This window comes from Rhineura floridana, chromosome 1 (genome assembly GCF_030035675.1).
Source record: "Rhineura floridana isolate rRhiFlo1 chromosome 1, rRhiFlo1.hap2, whole genome shotgun sequence".
Lineage (NCBI taxonomy): Eukaryota > Metazoa > Chordata > Lepidosauria > Squamata > Rhineuridae > Rhineura > Rhineura floridana.
In genome coordinates this window covers 45,031,876-45,044,948 of record NC_084480.1, presented here as the reverse complement: position 1 = coordinate 45,044,948, position 13,073 = coordinate 45,031,876, and the positions used below count along the sequence as shown (strand labels likewise).

General features: G+C 40.3%; 1 protein-coding gene and 1 long non-coding RNA gene across 6 annotated transcripts in view; one reads left to right on the top strand and one right to left on the bottom strand.

Annotated features, from left to right (window-relative positions):
• Positions 1-10,618, top strand: part of TENT2 (terminal nucleotidyltransferase 2) — a 36,407-nt gene extending 25,789 nt beyond the window's left edge. For all 5 annotated transcript variants that reach the window (XM_061619851.1, XM_061619818.1, XM_061619829.1 and 2 more), the window contains exons 12-15: positions 480-616; positions 3,286-3,377; positions 7,561-7,640; positions 8,731-10,618. In XM_061619851.1, the coding sequence (XP_061475835.1) occupies positions 480-616; positions 3,286-3,377; positions 7,561-7,640; positions 8,731-8,805 (384 nt within the window). In that variant the 3' untranslated portion in view covers positions 8,806-10,618. The remainder of the gene's footprint in view (positions 1-479; positions 617-3,285; positions 3,378-7,560; positions 7,641-8,730) is intronic.
• Positions 1-13,073, bottom strand: part of LOC133381176 (uncharacterized) — a 35,729-nt gene that overhangs the window by 16,343 nt on the left and 6,313 nt on the right. The gene's annotated exons all lie outside the window — the stretch shown is intronic.

Genomic DNA, 13,073 nt, shown 5'->3' with positions numbered 1-13,073 from the left:
GAAACAGAGACAGTGGAGCACTCAAGAGGATCAAGAATGGGGCATAATTTGCAAATATTAGGATTGCATTTGGCATAGACCAGAAATGGTCTTTCTAGGGCTAGGAAACTGGTATTCCAGTTAACAGGGTTTTTCCTCCGTGTCCCGTTCCCCCCCCCCCCCGGGCCAACATCTCAGTTCTTGTTCTAACAGAGATGCAGTTTTTCCATTACACAGTCAAACATGGCGTTTTAAAACAAGCTGGCAATAATATATTCAAATTGCAATTAAGCTTGAGTTTTTCAAGAACTCTAGGGTTGATCTAAACTGCATGTTAGTTGGAAGCAAGCGTTACAGATTTGAATGGGGCTTACTTGGTTGTCAGTTTTGTGCATGATTACCTTTGATAGCATCTTAATGGATTATAGCACTGCACCTTAGACTTTAAGTAAGATACTAGTTTCTCTTCCTCTCTCTCTTTGTGTCTCATTGTTTTACAGGAATCTTTTGATCCTACTATGCAGCTGCACCTCGTGCATCAAGCCCCATGCACCATTCCTCCTTACCTTTCAAAAAACAAATCAACTCTTGGAGACCTGCTACTGGGCTTCCTGAAATATTATGCTACTGAATTTGAGTGAGTGATCAGTTTGTCATTTAATGAAGGCCTGTGTGCCTGCTTTGCTCTGGCAGTTCAAATTGGCTCTGCACTGGTTGCAATTTGCAAATTAATTGAAGGTCTTTTATTTCCATTTAAGGTGGAATGCTTTCCTTTTTTAATTTAAAAAGTGCCTATGGTGTAAAAATACATATAGTGAGAAGGCTGGATGGCTTAATGTTTCCCTGTGGAGGCAGGTTAAAAATGTACAACACAAGCCAGGAAAAGTTAAGAAATCAATGGGAGGGTACTTGGACTTCAATCACATTGGCAGTCTCCAGTTCAGGGTTCACTGAAATGCAGTCAGGGAGTGTTGTATTTCAAGGAGCGCCTTCTCAAATTTTACCTATGTGCCTTATTACATTCTGTGCAGGTTATGCCTGTTGGATGTAGCTGCTGCACAGGTATTCTGCTTAAGAACCATAAGGCCGAAGTCCTCTGTTATAGAATGCCTTCCATGGGGAAGTGTTCCCTGTAGTGGTTAGACTTGGGGCCACAGTTTCATCTTCTCACTCAGGCAGCTTACTGGGTGACCTTTGACTAGTCACTGTCTTTTAGCCTAGCCTATCTCACAGGGTTCTTGTGAGGATACAGCAGGTAGGTGGGGGAGAACCATGTATGCCGCCTTGAGCTCATTAGAGGAAAGGCAGGATATAAATCTTGTACTAAATAAATAACTGGGCACTCCCTATCTGCTCCCCAGCTCTAACTAGTGCTTCCCTGTCTATCTGGGTTCTCAAAGCAGTTTTCATTGGAAGGTGCCAGACCAGCATCTCCAGCAACTGCTGCCTGATGCTTTTGGCACATTGCAGTCTTTATATTTTATTTTATGCATATTCTTTGTAAGCCACCATCAGGCTATGAAGTGGCTGGTTTGGCAGGATTAAATGTTGCTGAGCACCATAACAGAATTGGAATTAGTTTTATTGTAGTATTAGCAAAGCACTTCAACTCATAATTACAAATTCAAGATTAAGTTGGCCTCTTTTCTTCCACACAACTAAATTAAAATGAATATTGCTTTTAGTGACTTTTATGAAATAATTAAACTTTTATTAAGAGACATTCGTTTGAAACCCTATGTTACCAATCTTCGAATGTTTGGGAGTATATTTAGAAAATAATTTTGTATAAATCTTCACCATGTTCCAATAATACACAATATTAACTGCACATTGAATTGAGCATGATGTAAAATAGTTAAAAATGCCTCAAGGGGACATTTTTTAAAACTCATACTTTTAAGCTATTACTTTTTAGTAATAACAGACTACCAGATTGAGATTTAAGGTCATCCTATTGTTAATCTGTATTTTGATAAAAAGTATAGATTTGCCCAGATTGACCAGCAGCTCAGACAGAATAGTTTTAGGTATATCTAGTGTATACCCAGTTCATATACATGGATTTAAATTTTCCAAAGCTTTGGAATGGATATTTAGATTTGCTTATCTAACATGTGTAGAATGGTGCTTACATGCTACTTCCCAGGACCGTTATCGGGATAGGGTTGTTTCTGCTGCCCTGGTTGTGGTGTTCCCTGCAGTATATGGCTCTTTCATCTCTCCCTTGCCTTTTATAATGAAGGGTGTTTTACCAGTCAGTATTCTAGATGTTTTAAAGGGGAACCTTTAGTTTAAACATTTGGCCTATCTGTAAGAGCTGTTCTCCTATGAAATAGTTGCCCAAGGACAGTTCTGGAATCCTCCCTTTTCTCTCTGCCCTGTTGTAAGCTTTCACCCATCTAGCAAGGGCTTGGGGCTAAAGAGTTGTCATACTGAGTAACCCTAGGACTCCTGTTCGGTTTCATAATTTTTGCATTGTTTCCCTCATAACTGGAATAGGAGAGGCGAGCCAGTCTATTTTGGAAATTAACAAAGCTAGCGACATTTTTGGAGGAGATGTGTCCATAAAACCAGCCAGAATTGGCTCCTTTGCCCGTGGAAGAGGTTAACGTGTTCACTTAGTGAAGAAATTACAAGAGATGCTTCTGTCTTTGATTCCTGAACTACATAATTGGGCCCAAACATTTAATATTGAAAATATGAATATTTGGGCTTTTTTGCTGAGCTGAAAAAGCAACTTCTTCTCTATTCCTTTTCCTTTTTTTTTTTTTGAGTGATAATGCCAGATGGATTCTTCAAAAAAATGCTTAGTTTTGTTCAGACTGCAGCAGAATGGTATTACTGCCTGCTGTGATCTGGTTAATTCTGTTGCGTAACTCTTCCCCTTGGCTTATTTTTCTTAAATTTTATTGACAAGTTGGGATGTAAGCCAAATGATGCTATAACATGGCTCTTTCCATTGACTTACATTTTTTCCTATTGGAACTTTCGACTGGAATTTTCTAATGACTTTCATTAGCAAAAATGGGGAATCTAAGCACTGAGTTTTTAACTTTTTCCACATTTCTACCTGGTCACAGATAAGTTCTCTCTGTGACCCTAATAACTTTTGCCCAGCACAGCTTTCTCTCATCTGCATAGGATGTAACAGCCACAATGGCATTTCTAGGGGTTATTTTTCATTCTTACGAACTGCAGTTCTTACCAAGTAAATAAAAACAATCCACAGCTGTTGTGTGTGAACTTATATTTTCAAAAATTGCATTGTTTAAAAGTTTCTGAAAATAGTTTTCCCTTTACTAGTTGGAGCAGTCAAATGATTTCAGTTCGTGAAGCCAAAGCCATTCCAAGACCTGATGGCATTGAATGGAGAAACAAGTTCATTTGTGTAGAAGGTAAATTCTGAAGTTTTGTTGTAATATAACTGGTAGCTACAATGCATAAATAACCTGTTGGAATGAAGCTTGCATTCTTTTTTGTTGTTGCCAGACGAGGAAGCTTAAGCAGCAGCCTATATCGGGGCTCTTCAAACATGTTTTGGCATTACATTCTTCCTTCTAGAAGGGCTCCTTCTAGGAGGAAGGGCGGGATATAAATTTAATAAATAAAATTACATGAATAAGCCATAAGGAGGCTAATGCTTCTACATTCCCTCCTCCCCTATGTGTACAGCAGTTAACTGCTGGTTCTCATTTTTTGCAAAGCATCCTTTGCCATTTTGTCCAAACAGGCTAATTACTGTTTTCCATAAACAGGGATTGGAAGTTACCAGTTGATGTTGCAGGGAGGAGTGCATGAAAGCTCAACAATTGTTTTCTTAAGTCTAAACCAGGAATAGCCAACATGGTGCTCTCTAGATATTGTTGGACTGCAACTCTCATGCTAACAGGGACTGGTGGAATTTGTAGTCTTAATACATCCGTAGGGCACCATGTTGACTACCCCTGGTCTAAAGAATGGTTTGGCATTAAGTTTGAACACCCCCATTGTTCACTGACTACATTTTTTAGTATGTATTCTTATAAAGCCTCTCATTACCCATGTTGTTTTTTTATAAAGAGAGAGTAAAAATAGAGAGTGACTGACTTGTCCGTGGAGTCAGTCACTGCTCCACATTTTGTGACCCATAAGAAATATCTTTTACCCTAATTTTGACATTCTATGAGTATTTCATACTTCACTTCTTGAAACAAATATTACTCAGTCCTAATAGTGAATAATAAATAGTCATGTTATTTTGTTTCTAGGGCTTTGTGTGTTACTGAAAAATCATATGCTGTTCAATGTGAAAATAAATAAGACATACTTTGTTTCCTGGAGATTACTTACTGAGACCAGCGTTTTTGGAGATACTACATCACACACATAGAAATAGATTCTCAAATTGATATTTTCTTATGGTTGCATGGGGAAGGGGGCCTGAGGTAAGGGAGAAAGATGAGGGGCATGTAACACTGCTCTTTCTTCTTTATCTCTCTATGCTTTTGATACCTTTGACCATGGTATACTTCTAGGGTGGCTCCAGGAGAAGTGAGGGTTGAAGACATTATATTACAATGGTTCTGTTCCTATCTTTGGGACTCTTTCTAGAAAGTAGTTATTGGAGAGTGTTCTTTGGTGCCATGAGAATTGTCCTGTAGCATCTTGCAGGGTTCCGTATTGTCCCTCGTGCAGTGACAGTTCGTTATAACGCAGGGGATGGGGGACAAGGGATGTACCCACATTGTAGGGGTTCCATTTTATAATGAAAACTGCTGTACACTATACAGTATTTTACTTGGGGAAAACCATACTCACAGTGTATCTGAATCTGTGGCACAGTGAGACGCATTATTATTATTGTTTATATCCCACCCTTCCTTCCAGAAGGAGCTCAGGGCAGCAAATAAAAGACTAAAAACACTCTAAAACATCTTAAAATCAGACTTTAAAATACAATAAAACAAAGCATCTTTAAAAACATATAGCCAAAAGTATACAACATATAACAAAAGTAAAGCCATGGGGAGGTGGTGAATTGCCATAGAAGATGAGGGCAAGGCTATCTACACCTTTTTCCTTGCTGCCACTCCTCTCATGGATGGGTTCCTCATTGCTCATCTGCTGTGCCCACTAGCCTATGTATGTTATTCAATGCCAGATAGGTACACAATAAGACCACACTCATCCATGATTTGATCGTGGATGAAGGTGCCAATTTGGTGTGCATTACCGAGACCCAGGTGGGTGAGCTGGGATCTGACCCAGCTTTGCCCACCTGGATACTCAGTGCAACACCAGCACAGGCTGCAGGGACAGGGGGGAGGGGTTGCTGTGGTCTACAGAACTTCCATCTCTGTCACCAGGAAACCACTCTGTCTTGGAGCTAGCTGTGAGGGCCTAAACCTGGTGTCAGGCCAAGGAGACAGGAAACTAGGGTTGCTGCTGGTGTACCATCTATCCTGCTGCCCAGCAGCTTCTCTGACCAAGCTGGCAGAGGCTTCTGGTGTACCATCCACCCTACTGCCCGGCAGCTTCTGTGACTAAGCTGGCGGAGACCATCTCGGCTGTGGTATTGGAGGAGCCCAGAACGATAATCCTGGGTGATTTCAATGTCCACGCTGAGGCTGCCTCTAGTGTTCCAGCTTGGGACTTCATGGCCTCCATGACGACCATGGGGCTGTCTGAAGTTGTCACCGGCCTGACAGATTAAGATGGTCCACCCCCGGAAACAAATGGAATCCACTGGATTCCTGAATGCCTTGGAGGAGTTCCCAGTACATAGAGTAGGTGACCCTGTTGAAGCCCTTGTCATGCTACGGAACATTAAGGTGCTTCGGGCTCTTGACACAGTTGCCACTGAGTGCTCTCTCCAGCATTGTGGAGCCCAGTTTGCACCTTGGTACACCAGTGAGTAAAGGGCAGTGAAACAAGCTGGACAATGGAGTGCAAGTGGCGAAAGACATGCTGTGAGGCTGATCGGGCATGAGTAAAACATCATAACTGCCTAATGTGTGGTGGTGAGGGTAGCGAAGAAGGCCCACTTCTCTGCCTCCATCACATCCTCAAGTCGCCATCCAGTGGAGCTTTTCTGTATTGTCAGGGGTCTATTGACATCCATTCCATGAAATGGGATTTTAGACCCTTTGGAGGCCCACTGTGAATTGTTTCAGAGGCACTTTGAGGGTAAAGTTGCTTGCCTCTGTAGCAGTCTTGATGCCCCATCCACATCTACTGTAGTCCCCAATGAGGTGTCCAGTGCAACGTTTGCTGCAACTTCTTGGGAACGGCTTCAGTTGATGCGGCCTGATGATGTAGACAGGTGCTTGCGATGATGTGGCCAGCAACATGTCCTCTCAACCCTTGCCCTTCTTGGCTTATTAAAGCTTGCTGAGGGGGGTTGACTGAGTGGATCCATGGTGTGGTCAATGCATCATTGCAGGAGGGAGTGGTTCCAGCTGCCCTGAAATATGTGGTGATCCAACCACTCTTGAAAAAGCCCCCCCTGGACCCACTGGTCTGCGACAATTGCTGACTGGTCGCAAATACCCCCTTTTTAGGGAAGGTGATAGAGAGGGTTGTGGCGCAGCAATTGTAAGTACTCTTGGATGAAACAGATTATCTTGACCCATTCCAATCTGGATGACAATATAGGAAATGGACCTTTCGTGTGGCGGTACCTACCCTGTCAAATTCCCTCCTCTTAAGTATTAGACAGGTGTCATCTCTGTTATCTTTTTGGCGCCTATTGAAGACCTTCCTCTTTCAACAAGCCTTTTAAGTTGAGACTTTATCCCAGTCTGCGTCTGTGTTGGAATTGCTTTTTAATATGTTTTTAAACCTTTTTGTTTTTAACCTTTGTTTTGTTTTTTAAAGATGTTTACATGTTTATACAGATGTTTACATACGAAAGGCTGCCCTGTTCTTCTTTTCATATGTCAGTGTGGTTTTTTTGCTTGTTCTGTCTTTTAATTAATTAATTTAATTAATTGATAATTAATTAACAATAAACTGATAATTAGATATATTGTATGTATATATTGAAGAGTATCCTGAAGAACTGTGCAAAATTCATAGATTCTCAGGAATATGCAGCTGTTATTTTCATGCATTCCTTTGAGTAGTACATAATTTCCACTGAAATTGAAAGAACACTCCGATAACTGAAATCCAACTTTGTATGGAGTTCATTTACTTTTACATAACTGTGCACTAGAATTGCATTTTGCAGAAGAATATGTTCACATTACTTGACATGACTTTGTGATTGCTTGAGTTTTGTGATTTGCTCAGATCGTGGCCCATGCAATACATACATGCCAAAGGAGAAAGATGGTAACCACCTAATAAACTGCAGTGGAAAGTGATTTACTTTGTCTCTCTCTCTCAGAAAAGAAATGTAAGGTGTATTTAGAAATGTGTTTAGAAATACACTAAATGTAAGGACACCGTTCTGAAGATGCTTACTTTTATTTAGTTTTTTTATTCCTTTACAGTTTCACCTAATTGAATAGTTTTAGGACTGCTGCTTTAGAATTTATCTTTTTTTAAAAAGTAGCAAACGTCACATCACTGATCATGCTTTTTTAACCTTTCCAGAACCTTTTGACCGAACAAACACTGCTAGAGCGGTACATGAAAAACAGAAGTTTGACATTATCTTAGATGAATTTCGCAAGGTAAAAATACTCAGCAATCCAATAAAGTTTTACACAAAAGTTTATTGCATATAATTGATTGTTAAGCGGACAGCATTTTTCTATAAAGTTCAGATTCCATGGATATTCATGCTTCTCTAATTTTTCTAAGCAATTAATGTTTGGCCTGTTTTTACATGTCTGAAATCCAAAAAAACTGTGCAACTATTTCTGTATACCCAAAGGGACTTTGGCCTTGTGTTTTTCAAACAGTAACTTCCAAAGGCAAATGAGTTTTGGAATTGAGAGGACTTTCAAACAGCTTGTTTTATGGCAAATGGGTGTGCTGTTCAAAGAATAAAAGTTTTTTTAAAAACAAACACTGACATACCCAAGGGCACACATAAAGTAGATATACAGCTGCTTCTATATGCCTACGAATTGTCTTGATTTGTGTTTCTTGAACAGCAGTCCCCTGTGCCAAATTTTGATTTTTTGTAAGCTGCCCTGGGAATTTGTATGACGGGCAGGGCAGAAATCTATAAACAATAATATGTGGGAAGCATGTTGTGAAACTGGGGGTTGCTTGTGATACAGCAGGGGTGGGGAATAGTGTCTGGCCCATGGGGCATTTTGACAGGTAGGCTTACATGTCAGTCACCTGATGTCACAACAGCATCTAGTGATTTGGATCACCTGACATCACAACAATGTTGCGTGACTCACAGTAAAAAAAAAAAAAAAATCTTTGCAGACGTGGCTTGGACACAGTTCCATTTGTGAACTTTATAGCATAGTCGATCCCACTGGTGCTTACTGTTGCCACCAATCAGCTGATCAGTACTGACAGCAAGGCTTGTTTGCCTGGGAGCAATTGGAAACGCATGCTAAGGCTCTGACTTGTTCGTTTGCAGCAGCCTTTGTACCCACCCCACACCTGATGTCACTTACATTGTCAGGTGTGGGGCGGGTGGCCATGGCTTTTGAAAGATGGCCTTCTGGGCCAAATTGGGGATTGTGAATGTTACTGTTAATTTTTGTTCGTTTGTTTGTTTTAAAGTACTTAAGTGGCTTTCTTCAAATGTATGGAGATTTCAATATATTCATTGTTGTATTTTGTTTTATTCCATAGTCATGGTACAGATTGAGAGACCGGAGGGATTTGAACTGTATACTACCTTTAAGAGCCACTATACAGAAAAGATAATTAGCTTTCTTCTTAAGTGGACTGTTCTGAAATATACCAAGGACATTATCAGAACCCCAGGATGCATTTTTTTTCTCTTTTCCCACTGCACTTTTTTTTAAAGAGATTTTTCTTTCAAACTTTAGTTAAGAAAATTTTTGTAAGAAATAAAAATGCAACCTTCGTGAAATTCATTAACAATTTGAAGACTGACTTTCTGAAACAGATTGAATCAGTGACCAATAAAATTTTGCAGATCTGTTGGAGTTTGATTTATTGTTAATATAAGTTGTAGTGGTTGACTCAGCCATACTGAATATTGAAATGTAAAGATGAAGAGATTTGTAATATACAACAACCAGTCTGTGACTTTAAAGAATAGCATACAGTGCACACTTCCTTAAGATAAAGTAGCCCTGGCTTTACAAATGCTAAATGCAGTATGCACTTTGGCTCTCCTTGGCTCTTTTCAGCTTTTAATAATCTTGTAATAAGAAACAGCAACTTTTTAGAAAAATAATGAATAGACCCTAAATGATGCTGTTGATTTTGCTGGTAAACATATGCCTGGGTTCTACTTCTTCAGATTACATGTGATTGAATGCTTCTCAAAATGACAAAAATCCTTCCACATTTAAAACTAGATTGTGGGGGCAAGCTGAGATTTAGCTTTCTGTGTGGAAGGGATCTTGTCAAATAGAGGAGCATATACAAGCATGCAGTCTGAAGTGGCACAACTCAGGCAACAGGTTTGCCACCTCAGTGAGAACTTCTGCGTATTGTATTTACGGGAAGTTTTAAGCAGTAGAGCAACTTCAAGGCCTAAACATCTGTTAGGCTTGCATAATGTCTGACATCCTGAGCTGAATGCAGCCTGCCAGCCATGTATGGCAGCGCACCAGGGGTTTGAGAAACATTCTCTGTGTGTTCCGCTATCCTAAAGCTACAAAAAAAAGCAGGACAGGCATTTTGTATGCCATAAGGCAGCCTTTCCCAACCTTTGGGTCCCCAGATGTTGCTTGACTGCAATTCCCATAATTCCTGACCATTGGCCATACAGGCTAGGGCTTATGGGAGTTGTAGTCCAACAACATCTGGGGACCCAAAGGTTGGGAAAGGCTGCCATAAGGTATGGCCAATGGCCTCTGTGTTCAACTTGATGTATAGGCACTGCAGGTAAGATTTTGTGGCAAACTGCTCAATGTAGCTTAAGATTCATGTCGGACCAGAGGTGGCTTTGAACATTACAGTGAAGCAGCGGGAAAGGAAACGCAAGTGAGAATTGTGCTTCCTCTTAATTGCACTTCCAATGTAATATATGGAACTTGCAGAGATGGTACTGTGGCTTGTACATCCCCCCTTTTCCTACACCACAGTAACAGTGTAAGGAAGCACAGTTTCTGTGCATTTCCTCATACACACACCCCTCTGCTTTGTTGTAGGTTGTGGAGTCACTGTGAGTTGAGTCCTCTCCTACAGTTTTCTTTCCATATAAATAAAGTAGTAGTGACAACTGCGAAAAATAGCTGCTACGATAAGCCAAGTTGTTTTTTTCAATTTATGTTTCTATTTTTGTGTATATATTTGTACATTGGTCAGCTGCTATATAAATTGGGATTTTAAAAAAATCTTAAATTTTAACTTTTTTTCCAAGAAGTATGGGACTTCTTTTAGATCTGCTGTAGCACAATTTGTGCCTCTTATATTTATTGCAGACCAATTCATACGTTAACAAATGTTTACTTTTCATTGATGTCAAACTTTACTTTTTTTCCTCTTAAGTTTAATATTTTTATTGTATCAAGTGAAATAAAGTTTCTGTATTAAAAATAAAGCTATGTTTTGTATATCACATCTTTTTTTTCAAGTTGCTGCTTGGCTATGTGGCCTGGTAGTATTGTGAAAAGTGCTTTAACCATTTCAGTTAGTGATGTTCAGAATTTGGATTTAAACTTTTTTAGTCTTGCACGCTAGACTTTCAGTGTTAATTCTAACCATGAATTGTTTCTAGGACCCAGTCTACATGTTGCCACTGCTGCCGCCACCACCAAACACACCATGGTTGAGCTCCATGTTGCATTTATAATAGATTGCATGCAGATTGCATGTGCCAATGATGTGGGTCACCCAAGTCACATACCTCCCAGCCTCAATAGAGGTGCAGTGCTGGCCTGGGAAATAACGAGATGATCCAGGGTAACATTAATAATCGACACCAACGTAATTAATTTAGCACAGGGCCAGCAAAACAAGTTTCCCCTCTCTCTCCCTGTGTCCTGCACCATCCCCAAATACGTTCTGGAGGGCTAAGGGAACCTTCAGAACAGATTTAGGGGGTGAACTGGGAGAAGGCTGGAGGTAGTTCTGATGGGCAAGGAGAATGATTGCCTTAGTGCTAGGTTGAATACAAGCCGTAGAGTCCAACTATAGGGATGTGGTAGGAGTAATTAGGCTGCATCAGTAACATTAATGTGGATCTGGATGCCTGGTTGTAGTAGGCTTCTCAGATTTGACACAATGTATCAGTCAATTGGGTGAAAGCAGAAATGACTGACCAAATGCTCTTGCACATATTGTCTCCTGGAACACAGCTATCTGCAAGATGATGATTATTTTGCAGGTTTTGATATCTTCTGATTCCTCTCCTTAAACCTAGTAGAGAATCTACAGAAATGCTGTTCTTTGCTCAGAAATTTATTTACAGACCAAGTGGAAAGTTTAGTGCATTTACACTATATTACACTGTGGCTGCATTCAGATACTTCGTTATGTTTCCCCAGTGTTTCCTTACTTGTTAATGTTTGTGTTTTATGCGATCTTTTACATAATGTAAAAGCTACTTCTACAAATCTAGGAAAATCAAGTGGAAGTTTAGTGCGCATTTCCTTGTTAATTGCTTCTAGAAAAAATCTAGAGGCAACTCCATTAATCCTGAAAATCATGGGAGTTTGGCATTTCATTTTTCCCATGGTTTTCTTGGGATCACGGTACTGCTTTAAAAAAAAAATTGGGGCAGTATTCCAGCATACAGAAGCATGCAGGTGCATACAATGGGAGTGACGTGTCTGATGAAATCCACTGTTGTCATACCATGTCCACTGGTGTGAATGAAATTTAGCATGACGTGGTGGTTTATTGATGGGAAAAAAACAGTTCCATATTGCAACAGGCACTGTAATATGTGAAAGGAACATTAGAAATCAGGACGGAAAAATAACAGTAAACCCCATATCTGAATGTAGCCTTGAATGTCTGCAGTTACTTGGTTTTATCCAAAGTAGTGCTAAGTGAGTGTTCCCTCAGTGCAAGGATTTCTACTTGTGCAATGAGACTTCCCCCTTTTCCCCACACTACCCCTTAATCTGTTCTAGGTGTTTCCCCAGGCCTTCTGGAGCAGATTTGGGGATGGCTAGGGGCACATGGAGGGGGAAGGAAGGGGAAATCTCATTGAAGAAATCCTTGCGCTGATGGGATGCAGTACTTGGCTACTTCTCACAATTTCTGACACCAAACATTGGTGTCAAGGAATAGGGAACAATTAGCACCTTGATCATAATATAAACTTGGCTTTTCACGTTTGGACTCAGTCCAGAAAACTGGACTTTCCCTAGTCTTGTGATACTGAAGGACTCACTGCTTCAATTTTAACACACAGTTTATTCTGAGGGGCCACAAACAAGTCTAATAAATTATCTACATTTCTGACTCTTATGTGTCAGTGTGGACAGCAATACCTTACTAATTCAGGGCGCTTACACTAATTCTAAAATAAAATAACAAGTCTGTATATTTAATTACATAATTTTGGAATTCTGTTTCTATGGAAACAGTCATAGCATCTATCAGGGTGTATTTCCATCCTCAAGGATTTGCACTAGAACACCAGGCACCTGTGTATAGTCTGCGACGTAATCGTGCAAAATCTGGCACAACATAGGTCAAACTTCAGGACGCTCATTGGCGATCACTCGTGGCTGAGTAAGATTGTTTTCCAAGATAAGGTCTTTAACAGTGGGTCAGTAAATGACTGTTGAGGCCAATTCTGGATCCACACAACCACCCACAGTGAGGACACAGGTTTCCAGATGGATTTGCTTGGAAGACGCCTGTGCATGAATTTGTTTTATGTGGGGAGATTGGCGCATGACAATACACAATCTTGACAGAGAAAGGCTTTGATCCAATGGCATGGGATACCATGATGATTGGAAGTCTTTTATCGGCTGCAGCCTTCATCCACCTTCACAGCTGTTGTAATGTACACATTATCTTCTGCCTGCTCTGCCGTT